The sequence below is a fragment of the Lathyrus oleraceus genome, chromosome 4 (genome assembly GCF_024323335.1).
Source record: "Lathyrus oleraceus cultivar Zhongwan6 chromosome 4, CAAS_Psat_ZW6_1.0, whole genome shotgun sequence".
Lineage (NCBI taxonomy): Eukaryota > Viridiplantae > Streptophyta > Magnoliopsida > Fabales > Fabaceae > Lathyrus > Lathyrus oleraceus.
The window spans coordinates 75,691,455-75,708,938 of NC_066582.1; the positions used below are offsets into that span (position 1 = coordinate 75,691,455).

A 17,484-nucleotide genomic window follows, 5' to 3' on the forward strand; every position below is an offset into this window, starting at 1 on the left:
TTGCTTTGTGTAAAGTTATATTTTGCAAGATGTTTCTACTTTCTACAAATTCTTAATTTTTAGCCTCTTTCTTTTTAGAAGTAAGTCATGTTTAAAATCAAATAAAGACAAGTTAATATTAGAGGAATAGAACAAAAGCTTTGCATCATGAAGCACGTACGCATGAGAATATGTGCATGGCTATGTAGGTTGTGCACCATCATCATCATGTAAGCATTATATAAGGATTATATAAGGATGCTACACTGTAAATGAATCAATCATTCAAACATAGTTAAATATGATTCACTCAAATCTATCATACTATCATTCACCGCTTACGGTATTTTTCGCTCTCTAACAAATATCTAATAACTCTTAACTTTTTTCGATTAGCTTCAACAAATCACCCTTTGTCTTCCATTTCTATCCTTAAGCTTCCATGGTAGAGTATTCACATGAAAGCACCGTTGGCTCGCTTGCACCACCAATTCAAACTCCTACGGTCTTCGGGAATACCTCCATTCCAACTCCACTTTACCATTTCGGTTAGAAACTTTCTATCAAGTTTCAAGAGAACAATTATCTCATCTGAAATAAGCTAGTTGAAGGGGTTATCCTCACTCATAAAGTGCATAAATTAGTGGTGAACCCTCAGATTTTACCAAAGTTCAAAAATGAACAAGATCACATCGATGAAAATGTGTCTGCAGAATATGAGGCATGGATCGTACAAGATCAGATCGTGTTCATCTGACTCCTCTCAACAATCTCTGAGTTAGTATTACTTCAAGTGCTTGCTTGCAAGCATGCTTTCAAAGTGTGGGACACAATTCACTGTTACTTTAATGCTCACATGAAAGCTCGTGTGAGGCAATTGCGTGTTGAACTGAAATCAATGAAGAAAGGTAACAAATTTGTAAATGAATATGTTCTGGCCGTGAAATCTATCGCTAATTCTCTCTTGGAAGTTGGTGATTCCATCACTTAACAAGATCAAATTGATTCAGTTTTTGATGGCTTACCTGAAGAGTACCTTTTTTGTTATGCAAATGTATGGTAGCCATGAACTTCTCTCACTCTTTGATGTTGAAACACTTTTTTATGTGCAAGAAGCTCAACTTGACAAGTTTAGGCAAAAATTAGCTGTTTTGAATGTGTCAACAAATTTTCGCCACACATATTCTCAACCAGGTGGTGTGCGTGAAACTTCAGCAGGTAATCATTGTCGAGGATGCATGAATCGTGACAGAGGGCGTGGCCAAGGACGTTCCTCCTCAAGCTTGAGATCTACATGTCAATTATGTGACAAATATGGCCATCATGTAGTAGATTGTTGACATAGGTTTGATGAAACGTTCACTCCAACAACCACTTCCTAAAACATGCTTGCACCTTCTTCCTTGAATGATCAAGTTGATGCCTATACATCAGACACGCAAGCTATAACAATGACGACTCACATGCATGAGTATTTCTTACCTGAATTTCTTGAGAAGCAAGCATGGTTTGTAGACTCAGGTGCTTCTCACAATCTTACTCCCTATGCACTTTTCTTGCATGCTAAGCAACCGTATTCAGGTCCAAATAATGTGTGTTTCTAATGGTCAATCCTTAACAATTACATGCATAGGCACCTCTAATGTCATCTTTAAAATTGTGTGTCATTCTCCTCTAATGTTAAGTGACATTCTGCATGTTCCTTGTGTTACACGAAATCTTCTATCATTTTCCAAATTTACTAAGGATAATGATGTGGTATTTGAATTCATTGATAATAGATGTTATGTAAAATCTCAGAGTTCTAAGTACATTCTGTTGGAACAAGTTTGGTTTTACATCTATAATCCTTAAATTTTGATGATAATAAAGTATAAAGAACAATTTTGTACTCTAATAATTAGCTGAATAGAGCAGACTCTGAATAATTCAGATATTAAATGGAGCAGAATATGAGCAAGTCAGATGTTGAATAGAGCAGACTCTGAACAAGACAGATAATGAATATAGCAAAATCTGAACAAGTCAGACGCTGAACAAAGCTAGGCAAAACATATTCTAGATAAAGAGACCCTAGACTTTGAACATTATCAGACCTGGACTCTAGACACCATTAGATTCTGAACCAAGGTTAGAATAGAAAGAAGTGCTAAATTGATAGTCAATTATGGACATCCTAGTCAATGTTTCTTAAGTAAACAATCCAAATCTAATCTGATATATTCAAGCCTCATTTTCACTAGACTTTGAAGTCTGACCTTCAAGGATCTGAACTTTGATCAAGCTTCAAAACATCTCATATACGAAGCCGATGATTTAGAGAGAATGACTGAATGAATTTTCTAGAAGATAATATAATTTAAAGGAAAAGTCAAAAGGACAAATACACTGATATTCCCAAGACTATACTAACAACGACTATCAAAGATTTTCTCACCACTATCCACGATTTACGACTCAACCTTGTACCACTATTACATCTATGGAATTGAAGAAGTTTCCAATTCTATCATCCAATGGTATTATTCATCATCCATATAAAGAGGACGTATAGAATTGAGAAAGCTGATGAACTTCATTGAAGAAGTATTAATACGAATGCTGAAAAAATTTCAATAGAGAAAATAAATATCGAGAAAGAGAAAATAGAGAGAAACACTTATGAAGCAAGTAGGAGAAATGACCTACAAAGTTGAATTACCGTCATTTCTTTCGAATCTTTATGATGTATTCATATGTACCAGTTGAGGAAGTATATTCCTGATCCGTCTCATGTGATTCAAGTGGACGATGTGCAAGTTAGAGAGAACTTGATCGTTGAGACATCTCCCTTAAGAGTAGAGGATCATGAAGTGAAGCATTTGAGAGGCAAGGAGACCTACTGGTGAAAGTATGACATGAGAGATAGAGAATCATATGAGAGACTTGTATCCGACTATGTTTCATTCAGGTAATTTTCAAGGGCGAAAGTTCTCTAAGTGGGGGAGAGTTGTAAGACCCCAAAATTTGATTAATCTTGTTAAGAAATGTGTTTGAGCCCAACTTAACCCTAAAAAATCAGTTGGTAGAGTGAGGATTGCCCCCACTTATAAACGCATATTCAATCCATATTTTATCCGATGTGGGACTCTTAACATCCCCCTTCATGCTCAGGACTAGACAATTGGAGCATGGAAATAAATTGTGGATGACTCGATAACGAAAACCATAGTAGGTGGTCCACCGGATCTTAAATGAGGCTCTTGATATCATGTTAAAAAAATATGGTTAGGCTTAACTTAACTCTACAAAACCGGTTTAAACCAGTTGATAGAGTGAGGACTACCCTCACTTATAAACACATATTTAGGTCATGTATTATTCAATGTGGTCAGTTTCCCAATCGAGTCAATAAACGAGCTTCGTTCCCTTTTGCTTTAGTTCACACTGATGTTTGAGGTCCCTCACATACTGTCTGTACTCTTGAGTCTAGTATTTTGTCACCTTTATTGATGATTTTTCACGTTGCACGTGGTTATTTTTAATGAAGAAAAGATCTGAATTATTTTATATTTTTGGACAATTCTATCAAGAAATATGAACTCAATCCGGTGTGTGTATCCGTGCATTAAGAAGTGACAATGCCCGTGAATATTTATCTCAATAATTTCAAAATTTTATGTCACACAATGGTATTCTCCATCAAATATCTTGCTCTCACACACCTCAACAAAATGGGGTAGACGAACGCAAAAATTGGCATCTCGTAGAAACTACTCGGACCCTACTTCTCCGTGGTAATGTTTCACTTCGATTTTGGGGGGATGCCCTCATGTATCCTTAAAAATAAAATCTCGTATACCTTCCTGAGTCAGATAGAGGCTTCCCCTAATTGGGTAGTAGTTTGACACTTGAATCCATATGAGTATGTTTAGCATTTAACAAACTTGTTTCTTCCAAAATATCCATAGCATATTTCCGTTGAGAAATCACCAAACCATCTTTAATTGGGCTACCTCAATACCCAAGAAATAACGGAGTTTACCAAGATCTTTTGTTTGAAATTGATTCGAGAGATGCTGTTTTAACTGGAGTATATACTGCTGATCACTACCAGTTATGGCAATATCATATACATACACAATATGATAAATACACCATTGGACTGAGTGACGATAAAAAAAAGAATTTCCAGCTTCATTATGGACCATACCAAACTGTTGTACTACAGTGCTGAATCTGCCGAACCAAGCTCTCGGAGATTTCTTAAGACCATAGAGAGACTTGTGTAACCTATACACCATATTCGATGACTCCCCCTGAGCAACAAACCAGGTGGTTTCTCCATATATACTTCCTCTTCAAGATCACCATGTAAAAAAGAAATTTTGATGTCAATTTGATGAAGAGGCCAATGTCGAATGACTGCAATGGCTAGAAGAAGTCTAACAAATGTTATCTTGGCTACATGCGAGAATGTATCACTATAATCCATTCCAAAAATCTGAGTGTATCCTTTGGCTATCAAACGAGCTTTAAATCGACCAATCTTACCATCTGGATCAACCTTCACTGTATAAAGCCAACAACAACCTACTAAAGATTTCCTAGGGGGTAGAGAAACTAGTTCCCATGTACCACTATTTTGAAGAGCACACATTTCATCAATCATTGCTCACCTCCACTCAGGTGAGATAATGCTTCACCTAAAGTTTTAGGAATAGAAACAAAAGACAAAAAAGACAAACAAGTATACTGCAAAGGGGAAAGACGATGATAACATAAATCAATACAACATGGAAAAGGATTTCATGTTTGACGTATACCTTTTCGAAGGGCAATTGTAAGATCAGACTCAGGTTGCAGGATTGGATCTGGTGATGACGGAGGTGTCAGAGGAGAGTCTGCAATGACCTCAGGGACATGTATGACCTCAGGTACATGGACGACAGGCGTTGAGTGACGACACTGATATGTTTGAAGTGGTCAGGAAGTGTGTGTGTGTATGGGGGGGGGGGGGGGTTAGGAGCCATAGACTGATGGGGAATAATGGTAGCCGGAACATTAATAACTGCCGAAAAAGGTGTGAGAGTACTTTCTTAAATGGATTCTAGAGTTACGTGATTGGACTCAAAATATGGAACAAACTCAAAGAAGGTAGCATCGACCGATATGAGGCATTATTGTAGAATATGTGAATAACAACGATAACCTTTTAGGGATCGACGATAACCAAGAAATACATACTTTAGTGATTGAACTGATAGTATATCAAGACCATGAGAGAGATTGTGTACAAAACATGTGGATCCGAAGACTCGGGGAGGAATTGGGTGAAGTGGGGAATGACTGGATTGAAGGAGGCGCTTCTGTCGGTATGGTTAGTTTGCTGGAAGGTCGCCGAGAATAATAGCAATGGTGGTGGTAGTGCGGTGGTGACTGAAGAATTTTGAAAACTGATGTCGAAATGAGTCACGACAGTGTATGAAAGGCAAACCGGAGTTATGACACGATTTGCCAAAAATTTCTCACCAGAAGACAATGTATCAATCGGGTAAAGCATGGTGATGGGTTGTCTCTCAGTAGGCTCTAGATACCATGTTGAAATACAAGAGACTAAGAGACATTTGAATAAACCGTGTGTCTTGAAAAGCACTACGGAGATTTTATTATATATAAAGAGATTACAACTAATTAGATGATATAGTCAATGTGAGACTATTCTATATACAAATATTCTTAGCACTATATATTTACAAATATCAACAAATCTATTTAATAAAATCATTCATGTTTTATTTTATTATTTAGTATGTGATGCACTTTTAATTAAATATATTATGAGTTGTATGTGTTTATGGTGTATGGTGGGGTGTAGTGAGAGTATTGGTGGATTGATAGACTGATTAAAATAATAAAATATAATTAGAATTAATAAATGTTTTCAATTAATTAAAATAAAATAGAAATATAAGTTTTTGGGTGAAAAATAGGAGTTAAGAGAAAATGAGGGAAGTGGTGAGAATTACAAGAAGAGTTGATCTATAATATAATCACTAATATTAAAATAGGTTTTTATAGATAAATAAATGTTAGTGGAACTTTTGAGAAAAAAATATGTAAAGTGAGAGTTTTTGAAAAAAAATGAGGCTATAGGGAAGAACTCTAACCACTAACCTTGATCAAATTATAAACTTTTCTTGCTAGGAGTTTGAGGTGGGGGGGGGGGGGGGGGGGTGCTTTTATATTGGTGTTTTGCATTAAAGGGTAGAAGATGGACCCTTACTCTCTTTAGGAATTGTGCGAACTTTGTTATGAATTGTGTTGTGGTATGATAATTTGAAAATTGATGATTGAGTGTGTTGTTATCTGATTTTCGTGACTAAATTCATGTGTGTGAAATTATGTTTTATGTCTATGTGATGTATGTCATTATTGATGTTTTGAAGGTTTGAAACCTAGTTGTGAATTTCATGAAATTGAATAATAAAGTGTGTAAATATGTGATGTAGCCATGTTGAAATGATAATATTATGTGTGGTATAATTTTCTAAGCGTGTTGGGATGACTGGAAAGCCAAAATTGGAGTTCAAGAGAACTCTCATGGTTAAATTCGTGTTTTTTCATTCTGGTGCAGGGTGACGGGCGTCATCTAAATGACGGATTTACTGTCACGCACCTTAAGATGCTAACGAACGTCAGCACTATGACGAGGGATACCCAGGGACAAAGCCAAAAATTTTATGTTCTAGGGACAATATATTAATTTATGAATTAGTAGCATAATATATTTACGACGAATAGAATTTTAAATTATAAATCTATATCATATTATAAAATTTATCTTTAAAAAAAGTTAATAAAATTAAACTTTTTTATTTATGTAATCTTTTTAATTTTATTATCAACAACAATATAAGTAACTGACAATAATATAAGAAGTTGATTGTAATTTTTCATAATGATATCTTAGTATAAAAATAAAAATATATAAAACAATTTAAAAAAAGAGCCTTTTAGTAAAATATTATTTCGAAATTAAATACAAAATCAATTGAACTATATTTTAACTGAATACATTTTAAATTCAAAACTAAATTTTAAAATAAATAATTCACAAATGGAACCCTAAATAACTATTCATATATTTACATCCTTTTAAATTATTTTTGTGTAACAAATTGGTCATTTAAGTTTTTTTTATAACAACTTGGTCATTTAGATTGATTTCAAATCTTTTTTCTTCATATTTAGAACATTTAGAAATTTGTGACAGTTATATTTCTGGTTGCAAATTCATCATTTTCATAATCTATCAAAATAATTGCATCCACACTTTACACATTCACACTGTTAAAAAAGACTAACCATACACATGTTTGATAACTTAAAGGATCGAGTTGTTATACACAAAAACTTAAATAATCAATCTATTACACAAAAATAATCTAAAAGACTTTGATGTAATTTTACTTTTATATCATATAATTTTAAATTATAAATTCATAGAAAAATACTCTTTAAATTATTTGATAGATTATTATATTTAAAATAAATATTTTTTTATCAATTGTTATATAAATATATAATAATGTTAAATTTTTCTTGAAAATATAGTGGGGGCACATGCCCCATTACCACCACACGTGGCTCCGTCCCTGGGGATACCGTCATGGTCTCCAAACTTTCTTTTTTAAGCCGGTCATCATTAGAATGACGGGATGAGAGTTTAGATAGGATGACGGACGTCACCCTGGTAACGGACTACCCGCCATGCTGTCAGAAGGAGCGTTATTGTCCTAGTTTGTGTAGTTCAAGATGTTGGTTCAGATTTTGATGTTGTTTTATGGTTTAGCCAATGATTGACCACTGTTTTATCTTTATTGGTGTTGTTAATTAATTATTATGAGTTTAATTAATCATGGTGGAATTGTTATTGGTGAATAATAATTGATTTACTTACATGTTGTGTACGTGGTGTAGTAGTTGTGTGGAATGTGTATGACGTTGTTTTGGTGATGTTATATGTTGTGAAAATGACTAGTATTATTGTGATATGCATGATTATATGGTGATTAATTATGTAGGTTGATATGATGATAAATAGTTCAGAATGAGGAACTATTTGTATGCTTGTATGCATTGTTATTATGATTGGTGAATAGTAGTGCAGAAGGGGAATTGCTATTTGTATAAATGCATGTTGGTTATGGTATAAATGCATGTAGGTTGAAGCTCACAAGGGGGGTTCATGGATTCAGAAGGGGGGACCTGGTTCTTGAGAGAACCAAATGTTGAGTTGATTCCACATGCATAGTATCACGTTGTATCGTGAGTTGCATTGCATATATGTTTATATTGTTGTGGAATGAGTGCGAGATTGTGATGGTGTTGGTTGTGTATTAAGTGTATGATATGTTGTATATTTATCTACCTTTGCATTCTTTACACTATTTATATCGAAGCTTATTTCTCACCCCTTTTGCTTAATATTGTCTACCATGAACATCTTGTAGATAATCAGGAGTAAAGTTTTGTTGTTGTGAGTGAAAGATAGCTTCTTGGAGATTACCTTCATTTACTTATCGTTTTATCGTAATTTAGTGGTTTTAGTACTCTGATCTTATAACATTGGGAACATGGCGTTTTGCTATGTTTTAAATTAATGTCGAATTATGTGACTTGAAGTTTAATGCGTTAATTGCGAAGTTATTATGACATGATTTTCCGCTGCTTGTCGTTAAATGTATTGAGGAGTTTTTGGTTGGTTGTCATGGCGACACCTTAAATTCTCGATTAATTTTTTTTTATATAAGTTTCGGGTGTTACACTCACTGTAGTCCACTAAAAGCGCATCACATACTAAATAATTAAATAAAACACAAATGATTTGATTAAATATATTAATCAAATTTTAGGGTGTTACATGTTGTGTTTGCGTTCTCCAATCTAAAAGGTGTCCATTTGTATTGTATTTGACTTGCTTGATCATGAATGTCGTTTCCTTCTTATTAAGTCTGAACCTGGGAATCCTCCTGTACCCAGAGTAAACGCCTATGAATGTTAACAACTTGTGCCTGAGCGGATTGATTACAAATTTGGTTACATTGAGCAATGGGTCAGAGTCTTCCGGACATGCTCGATTTAGATCAGTACAATCAACATATCTATTCAACTGTATATGTCAATGACTATACAACACAGTAACATCGATTTCGTTTTATGATGATGGTGGTGCAACAAAAATAACAACAAAGGCACAAAACGAACAAAAAGATTAGAGAGAAAAACACTTATTTGCGGTCAAAGATTTGTGTTTTATTTTATTTTATATCCAATAGCTAAAAATAAATTAAATTTAACACACATTTTTAATCTACATAAATTAATTATTTTGTTGATAAGAGTGACCAAACATTTTTAATCTACATAAAATTAATTATTTTATTTATATGAGTGACAAGGTGAGAATAATTTAATTTCTTATGTGAAGCTTAAACAAAGTTAGTTAAGCTAAGGTTGAGTTGTTTACCTTTATTGAGAAAAAAGTTTCCGTTCTCTATCTCTCTCACCGAGTCTTCCGTCACCCCCAACTTCTTTCTCCGCATATTTCGAAAACCCTTTGATTCATTCGTTTTCTTCTTTCTCTTTTTCAAATTGAATCCCTTCTCAATATTCCGCAGAAAAAGTAGCATATTATATATTCTTCAAATTCAAATAATAAAAACAAAATTAGCAATTTTATTTATTTAAAAAATTAAAAGAAAAAAAAATGTCTTGGCTCTTCAATTCCAACCACCCTAATCCAGAATCTTCCAATCTTCACCCCGCCGTCATCAATTCCTCTCCGCCGCCGCTCTCCACCGCCGTCGATCACGGCGTCAAGGATGACCTATCAATTATTTTCCGCGGCGTCGCCAACTTCCTCGCTCCACCTCCTTCTTCTTCTTCCTCCTCTTCTTCCGGCGAGTCCACCGCACCATCTTCGAAAACTCTCACTGGAATCCGGAACGATCTCGTGGAGATCGGAGGAAGTTTCCGAAGCTCACTCTCACTTCTCTCCCCGAGAAAAGCCGTTACCGGAATCTCCAAGTTAGCTTCTCAATTGTTGCTCCCCGAGCGCGATCATGAAGAGGTTGACGGTGGCGCTGTCCCTGGAGCGACGGAGGATGTTGTTCGTTTCGTGAAGGAAATTTCCACTCGGCCTGAGTGTTGGACTGAATTCCCCTTTCCACTCCATAATGGTACTTCAACTTTGCATCCTTATTCTTTGATATTTGTTCTGATAATCTGATTATGAAAAAGATTGTGATTGTTTTTAATTGCTGGATTTTTTTTAAGCTGAGTTGTTTCTTTATGCAGAAGTATGAAACTAATATAGATTATTGAATTTGTTCAAATGTAATTGATGATTTAACCTAGTGAAAATGATGAATGCTAGGTCGTAAAATGTGCTTACAGAGTTTGTTGAAGTAATAAATTGGTTTGTATATGAAATCATTTTGTGCCAATAATGGTAGGCTTATCTGGTAAACATAAAGCAATGTGAACAAAAAGGTATTGAGTTCAATTCCTTGAAGATAAAGCAATGTTAACAAATAAGTCTTGAATTTAATTCCTTGAAGAAAAAGCAATGTTAACAAAAAGGTCTCGAGTTCAATTCCTACATGTAATTATTCATTGGTGGTAGGTAATCTATTAGTGCATCATGACCCTAGAGCAGGGCAACAACAACCTCCCCTAAGTCTGAACTTTTTCTTGCACCCTTAAAAAAACTACTTTTTTTTCTTCTTTTTGAATGTGAAGAGTACACTGTTTTTTTCCTTGGATGCTGCAATTTATGGTCCCTTATACAAGTCTTAGGAGAGTTATATTATCGGGGTTGTTGTGTTTGGCATGATAATGGCAGCACATGAGAATGCATGCTTACTTGGGACTATCTAAAGAATACATGGGATGCGATTTCTTTAAATTTTACGGAGGAGACAACTTTAATTTATCAATTTTTTTGGCATTTTATTCTTGAAAATGTATCTTTTGTTATTTACTTCCTCTGTCTTAAATTATAAGTCACTTTTGCCAAAATTTTTTTGTCATAAATTATAAGTCACTTTACATTTCCAATGCAACTTTAATGACATTTTCCCCAATATACCCTCTATCATTTATTACTATTTCTTTTTCCAATTCTTTAAATTTCTTTTTCATCTATAATAAATGAAGGGCAGTATTGTAAAGTCAGACATAATTTTTCTTTCCCATACAACATTGATTCTGTTTCTTAATTTACGTGAAATGTCCAAAACGTCTTATAATTTGGGACGGAGGGAGTAGCTATTAAGCTCTTGTTCTGGAGGTGTCGGTTTAGTGGTAAGAGTTTGACAAAATGATTGTCGTTTTACAACAAAATGACTGCCGGTCTCACTTTTCAATGTAGAATTGATTGTTAATTTTCCAATTATGTCTTTTAACTATTACTCTTTACACTACTTCCAAGGTATTAATATGGTTAATTTAGTCAAAGTGTAATATCTTAAGACAATATCATTGTATTTCTTAATCTGTGTGCAAAAACCTTAAACGACCGTCATTTTAAAACAGAGGTAGTACTACTTTTTTCTGGCTACACTGTTTTTTTCTTCTTGGATGCTGCAACATTTTGTTTTATCTTAACATAGTAGAAGAAAGGGAAGCCCCTTATACAAGTCTTAGGAGAGTTATATTGTTGGGGTTGTTGTGCTTGGCATGATAATGGTGGTACATGAGAATGCATGCTTACTTGAGACTATCTAAAGAATAAATGGCATGTCAATTTCTTTAAATTTTACTGAGGAGATGATTTCAATGTATCTCGTTCTGGAGGTGTCAGTCTAGTGGTAAGAGTTTGACATTCTAACTTAAAAGGACAAAATTCAAATTCCACCCGGGCAGTTGTATAATGATCTTTAGTGCCACCGTTAATAATAATATTTTTCTCTACCCCAATTTTGAGAAAAAAAGCTATTAGGCTCACAACTCACACGGTTCGTATGCAAGTGCTTGACAAATTTTAGAAAGACTTGAAGCTTTGTCTCACTCATTATGACATGTTTCATGGATAACTCTTACTATTATTTGTTTACTATTTTTGTGTTGTATCCTTAATGCTATTGCTGCTATATAACAAAATGCAGTTTTATTTGCAAATTTTAGTACTTCTGAGTTGCACGTCATTTTTATTTCCAATACTGTATTCTTGGAAATCAACCTCTTAGCATTATGTTAGGGAAATTTATATAAAAAAAACATATGCAATGCTCATTTTTCAAATAAATTATTTCCTCTGTGAAGCTAGTTCACACTTCCTGTCAATATAAAGTCCAAAGTGCCTGTGTTTTCTCAGCACATATACTGATAAATATTCACGTAAAATAAATGGTTTAATTCTTGATTCTTTAGATAACATGAATACGATAAAGCAAAAAATGAAGAAAAATGAGTGTTTTTTGCTTTATTGTATTTACCACCCCAATATATAAGATTGGCAGATATTAATATGGAAATTTGATTTCTTTCTCAGCAGATTGCAGCCTTTCCAATTCTCAGAGAGAACATGCACTGGCTATAGAACAACTGGTGCCTGAATTTGTTACACTTAGAATGAACCTTTGCAGTTACATGAATGTGGAAAAGTTTTGGATGATCTATTTTTTGTTAATACTTCCAAGACTTAATCAGCATGACTTCGAATGCCTATCGACCCCAAAGGCAAGCCATGTTTATTCAATATTGTTTTACTTTCAATTGTTTCATATGAATAGCAAGGCCAATCGTGTGTTAAATACTTAAATTCCTTTGATGTGTTTGCAGTCATTAGCTTTTTATCTGAGTTTTATTCATGCATGTCAGTCAGATTCAATCATTAATACTCTGAAACATGTTTAATGTATTTTTCGTTGTCGGTTATTGTGAATTAGAAAACCACAAACTATTGCGTGGTTTGCTGAACACGTGTAGTATACATTCGTAATAAAATTTGTAGCGGCCAGGAGAACACCGCACTATAAGTGAAGTATTGTGGTATGATGTTCATATAACCTTTGCGATATGCTCTTGATGACAAGTTATGCTTTAGTTTATTTTTACATGCTTAATTGAAGGGATCCTCTGTACTATTTTATTCTTTAAATCAGCTTGTGTTGTTGTATGCGAGTGAAAACTGAATATTAGTGCTGTTATCTGTTGCCAATCTATGCATGGTCTGGCTATCTTTTTGTCTTTTTGATAAAATATCATAGATTATTGGCAAAAGTTTCTTCTGCAGTGTTAGTGTCTGTCCTTGTTTATTTGATAGCATTCTCTCATTATAACATGGTTATATTAAATGTTGTCAAATTGTTTGGTCAATTGCACCAAACATTTCTGTAATTGAAGATAATTTTATAGATTGTTATGGCTTTTACTCTATGTTTAGGTGTTTGGATGGAAATATTTTCTAAGGCCTTGTTTGGGAGAGGATGGTTTATAATTAGCTCTCACTTGCTCGGGATGGGAGAGTTTTTAAAACAGAAGGAAATGGTTTGGGGATTTTTTAAAACCTCCCTATCCCAACCATTTCCTCCCGTTTCTCTTCTAACAAAGTTTAAGTATACGCTATATCACACATACATGTTTTTCTCTTTTTATTTTGTTAGATTGTTGAAGCAAGAGATGTTCTCCTACGGAAACTTGAAGAGAGGAACGATACACATGCTGGAGAATGCGAAAAATCAGGTACTATGGATACACATCAAGAGGGTAGGGAAGACAGTGGAACAGAAAGTATCACATTTGATCAAAACCAAATGTTGACCGACGCCACAAGTGCAATAAAGGGTTTAGAAATTGATGACACGATCAATAGTGAAAAATGGCTGACAGATACAGATATTGATGCTACTTCGTTGACTTCCTGTACAAAGCATCAAGAAGACATCTCATTCAGTGACTTGGAGGAATATGGAAGTTATAGCTCTGATAATAGGCTATCAAGCCACGGGGAGGTCTTCAGGGGTTCATCACCCGAAGGTTCAAGTGGCTGGGTTCAGCTACACGAAAACAAGAGAGGTGGCCGGCCGAAAGCCATCCGTTCAAAAGGTAAAGATTCTGAAGATGAATCAAATGACTGGCTCGCTGTTGATGAGTTTCATTAAATAAAAGGTTTCTCTTTACTTGTAAAGGTACAGCATTTTTTTTTTCCTTTTGGACTGCTCTGTATTTATATTTAGGGGTTGCAAATTCCTATAAATTAAAGGTTTCTTATGGTATAATTCTAATTAAGAAAGTAAGAAGTTTCCATCACCTGGTCATTACTGATAAGTGATAATGATCTGTCATAGTTGTAAAATAATTTATACTATGATCAGTACTAAACAATTTGCATCTTGCAATGCACAGACACGTCTGTAAGATCCTGGATTTAAACTTGTGTGATGGCGTTCATTGTAACAATATCAATAATCAAAACTATCCACATTGTGTAACAATTTTCTAAAACATGCTCAAGTCTAGAGTAGTATATCATTGATAAATGTTTGGAACACAATAAATAAAAGTATGAATATTCCATTTTTGGTTGACCTAGTATACACTTATTGGTCAAAAAAGTTTGCAAAAAATAAAAAGACATATCATAGCGTTGAGAGCTTATCTCCAGCATGAAGTCAACAAAGGACTATGGCACATAAATGCGAGTATAATGTAAAAGACGAGAGCAAAAATAATCATTAGTGTAACCCTGCAAAAACAATAGACGAAAGAAACATTAGAAATTGCTGAAAAGCTCAACCCACAACATTAGAAACTGGACACTTACGTTAGCCTAACATTCATCCACCACATGTTATTCTTATATCGACGAGACTGACTTTTGAAACGAATTGAATTGCTGTTCATTGCTGAAGTTTTCTCAACCAGCATTTCCAAACGACCCCCTCTTTCCAACACTTTCTCAATGTTATCAATCATAACGGTTCTCACCTATAATCATCACACCACATATGCTATTATATGGAACACTGTAAACAACTACAAATAGATGAATGTGAAGTTAATTAATCACCTGAGTCATTTCACCTTTGAGACGGTTTAATCTATCAGCATTTGGATCAGTAGAATAATAATCCATCTGTTGGCTAAGAACCCTTGAGAATTCATCATTCATGGTATATGCAGGAGCCGAAACAATTGCGCGTGCGTATGTCTTCACAAATCTATTATGAATATCTTCAAGAAACGAAAATGGAAGCCTTCCTGCAGTAATTTGAAACACAAGTTTCGTTCAAGCGCGAATCAATATTGGTAAAGAGAAAGAAAGCGAGATAGAAGAAATTGAAGCATACTTCCGAATGCTTCTTCAGCCATGCAAAGAACCGTGAGGCCATCGGTTCTCTTGACATGAAAAACATAACGATCATGTGAAAATGAAACATTGCTATCATTGTAATTATCAGTCCCTTGATTAATCTTGTTAAGTATTTGTTTCGCAACCACACTTGCATTGCTTTGAATTGCGCTAAACTCAGCCAAAACGACCTCTCCCCTAGCCACCATTCCGTATAATATCCCCATCGATGATCAAATTATGTAACTTTTGGAGTGAAAGATGAGATTTTTTTAAAGTTTAAGGTAAAGGGTTGTTATTTTTGTTGTTGGTTGGAGAGAAGATAAAAAGTGTAACGGAATTGGTTTTGGAGAAGGTGCAACAACAACAGCACCAAAACCAAGACGGGGAAGAAGAGAAACACAAAATAACCATTTTGATTAGATTTGATGTCCTAAAATGGGGTGGTATTGTGTTTGGGGTAAACGACATTTTGGAAATTGAATAGGAAGCTCTACTTTGTACCTTTTTTTATGTTTTGTGTGGCGTTTTTGGTGCCATAGTAATGGGCGGAAAAATAGGAAGGATTGTTGTTTGGATTTTGAACAACTTCACTATATAAAGAATTGTAAAAAATAAAGTTAATACATTTTACTCGTTCAATCAAGTTTGTATACTTTGAAATAGTTATGATCATTTTGTCCATGAAAAATTAAACAATTATTTTAATAAAAAAATATCATGTTCACCAACATGATATCTGGAGAATTAGTAGAACGAGTCTTCTATGATAAAAGAATTGTTTATTTGAAAGATGCTGAAATATTAAATAAAGGATATAATAGATATTTTTTCGACTTTATAAATAATCTTATGTCCAGTATAAAAGTTTAAATTGTGAGGTGAGGATACATAAGACATCTATTGGAAATCAAATATTTAATTATAATAGATAGAAAAGAAAAAGAAGTAGATCAGACACCTAATCCAATAGTCGAAAATACTCAATATTTATTAGTTCCTCAATTCTTTTATTATAAATTATTTTTGATTTTTTACATGTATTAAAAAATATAATAATTATGATATAAAAAAAGAGTTTAATTGAAATACACTGACAGTGTAAAAGAATTTTACACCGTCAGTTAATCATAGACGTCGGATTAAAAGAAGTTTGACTTTTATTTTAAAAATTTATAAAGTAATACAAACGGATGATGTTGATGAATCGATGGTGTAAAACTTTTTACACTGATAATGTATAGTAATTAATCTCAATAAAAAAATTAAAAAAAATTCTACGAAATTATCCTTCATTAATGATATTAGAAAAACAAATTGACATAATTAAAATGTATTTTTAAACTGTCTTAATTTTATAATTCAAACTAAAATTTAAAATGTTGAGAAGAAAAAAAAGTATAAGTAACTAAATAAAGACCAATAAGAACTAAATAATTATAATTAAAATATCATTTCATATATAGTTATAATTAATTTTTGGATAATATATATTTGAATTAATAACATATTTGACCGTCTCAAAAAGAATATATTTTCCTCATCTATGTAGAAAATCATAAAATATTTGTAGTTTGCAATTTACCACTAATTCAGATTTAATTTTTAAAATAATTAATTTTTTTAAATTATATATCAAAATAATCATATTTTTAATTTATTTACCAAACTAACCATGTTTGTGAGAGTATGCGCCATTACTATTGGCGCATGTATGTAAAATGTAAGAGCATGCATCAATGCAATTAACGCATGCATGTAAAATGTAGGAGCATGCGCCAGTACAATTGGCGCGTGTAAAATGTAGGAGCATACGCTACTGCAATTGGCGCATGCATGTAAAAAAATAAAGAGTAGTCACGCATGTGCCAATTGCAGTGGCGCATGCTTCTACATTTTACATGCATGCGCCAATTGCAGTGGCGCATGCTCTTATATTTTACATGCATGCGTCAATTGCAGTGGCGCATGAGTGCAAATTCATCAATGCATGCGCCGTAGCAAATGGCACATTAGTTCATTTTTAAAAAAAAGTGGTTATATAGTAAATAACTTGAAATTATGGTTATTTTTGTATTATTATTGAAAAAAGTGGTTATTTTAAAAATAAATCACTAATTCATGTATCACGGCATAATATTTTTATAGGCTCACACTATTGTTTG

The 17,484-nt window shown here is 33.7% G+C and overlaps 2 protein-coding genes across 3 annotated transcripts; one reads left to right on the forward strand and one right to left on the reverse strand.

Moving 5' to 3' along the window:
• The first annotated feature begins 9,440 nt into the window (after positions 1 to 9,440).
• On the forward strand, positions 9,441 to 14,277 carry LOC127073503 (uncharacterized). Of its 2 annotated transcripts, none has more exons than XM_051014664.1 (3): positions 9,441 to 10,202; positions 12,518 to 12,705; positions 13,632 to 14,277. In XM_051014664.1, the coding sequence occupies exons 1-3, from the start codon at positions 9,731 to 9,733 to the stop codon at positions 14,127 to 14,129; spliced, it is 1,158 nt and encodes a 385-aa protein (XP_050870621.1). In that variant the 5' UTR covers positions 9,441 to 9,730; the 3' UTR covers positions 14,130 to 14,277. The 2 variants fall into 2 exon arrangements, with proteins under 2 accessions (XP_050870621.1, XP_050870622.1); XM_051014665.1 differs by having other exon boundaries at positions 12,521 to 12,705.
• Positions 14,278 to 14,474: 197 nt separating this feature from the next.
• LOC127073504 (vesicle-associated membrane protein 711) lies at positions 14,475 to 15,796 on the reverse strand. Its single transcript, XM_051014666.1, has 4 exons — positions 15,318 to 15,796; positions 15,038 to 15,228; positions 14,792 to 14,955; positions 14,475 to 14,713 (listed from the first exon to the last, which is right to left on the reverse strand). The coding sequence occupies exons 1-4, from the start codon at positions 15,544 to 15,546 to the stop codon at positions 14,623 to 14,625; spliced, it is 675 nt and encodes a 224-aa protein (XP_050870623.1). The 5' UTR covers positions 15,547 to 15,796; the 3' UTR covers positions 14,475 to 14,622.
• Positions 15,797 to 17,484: the final 1,688 nt, after the last annotated feature.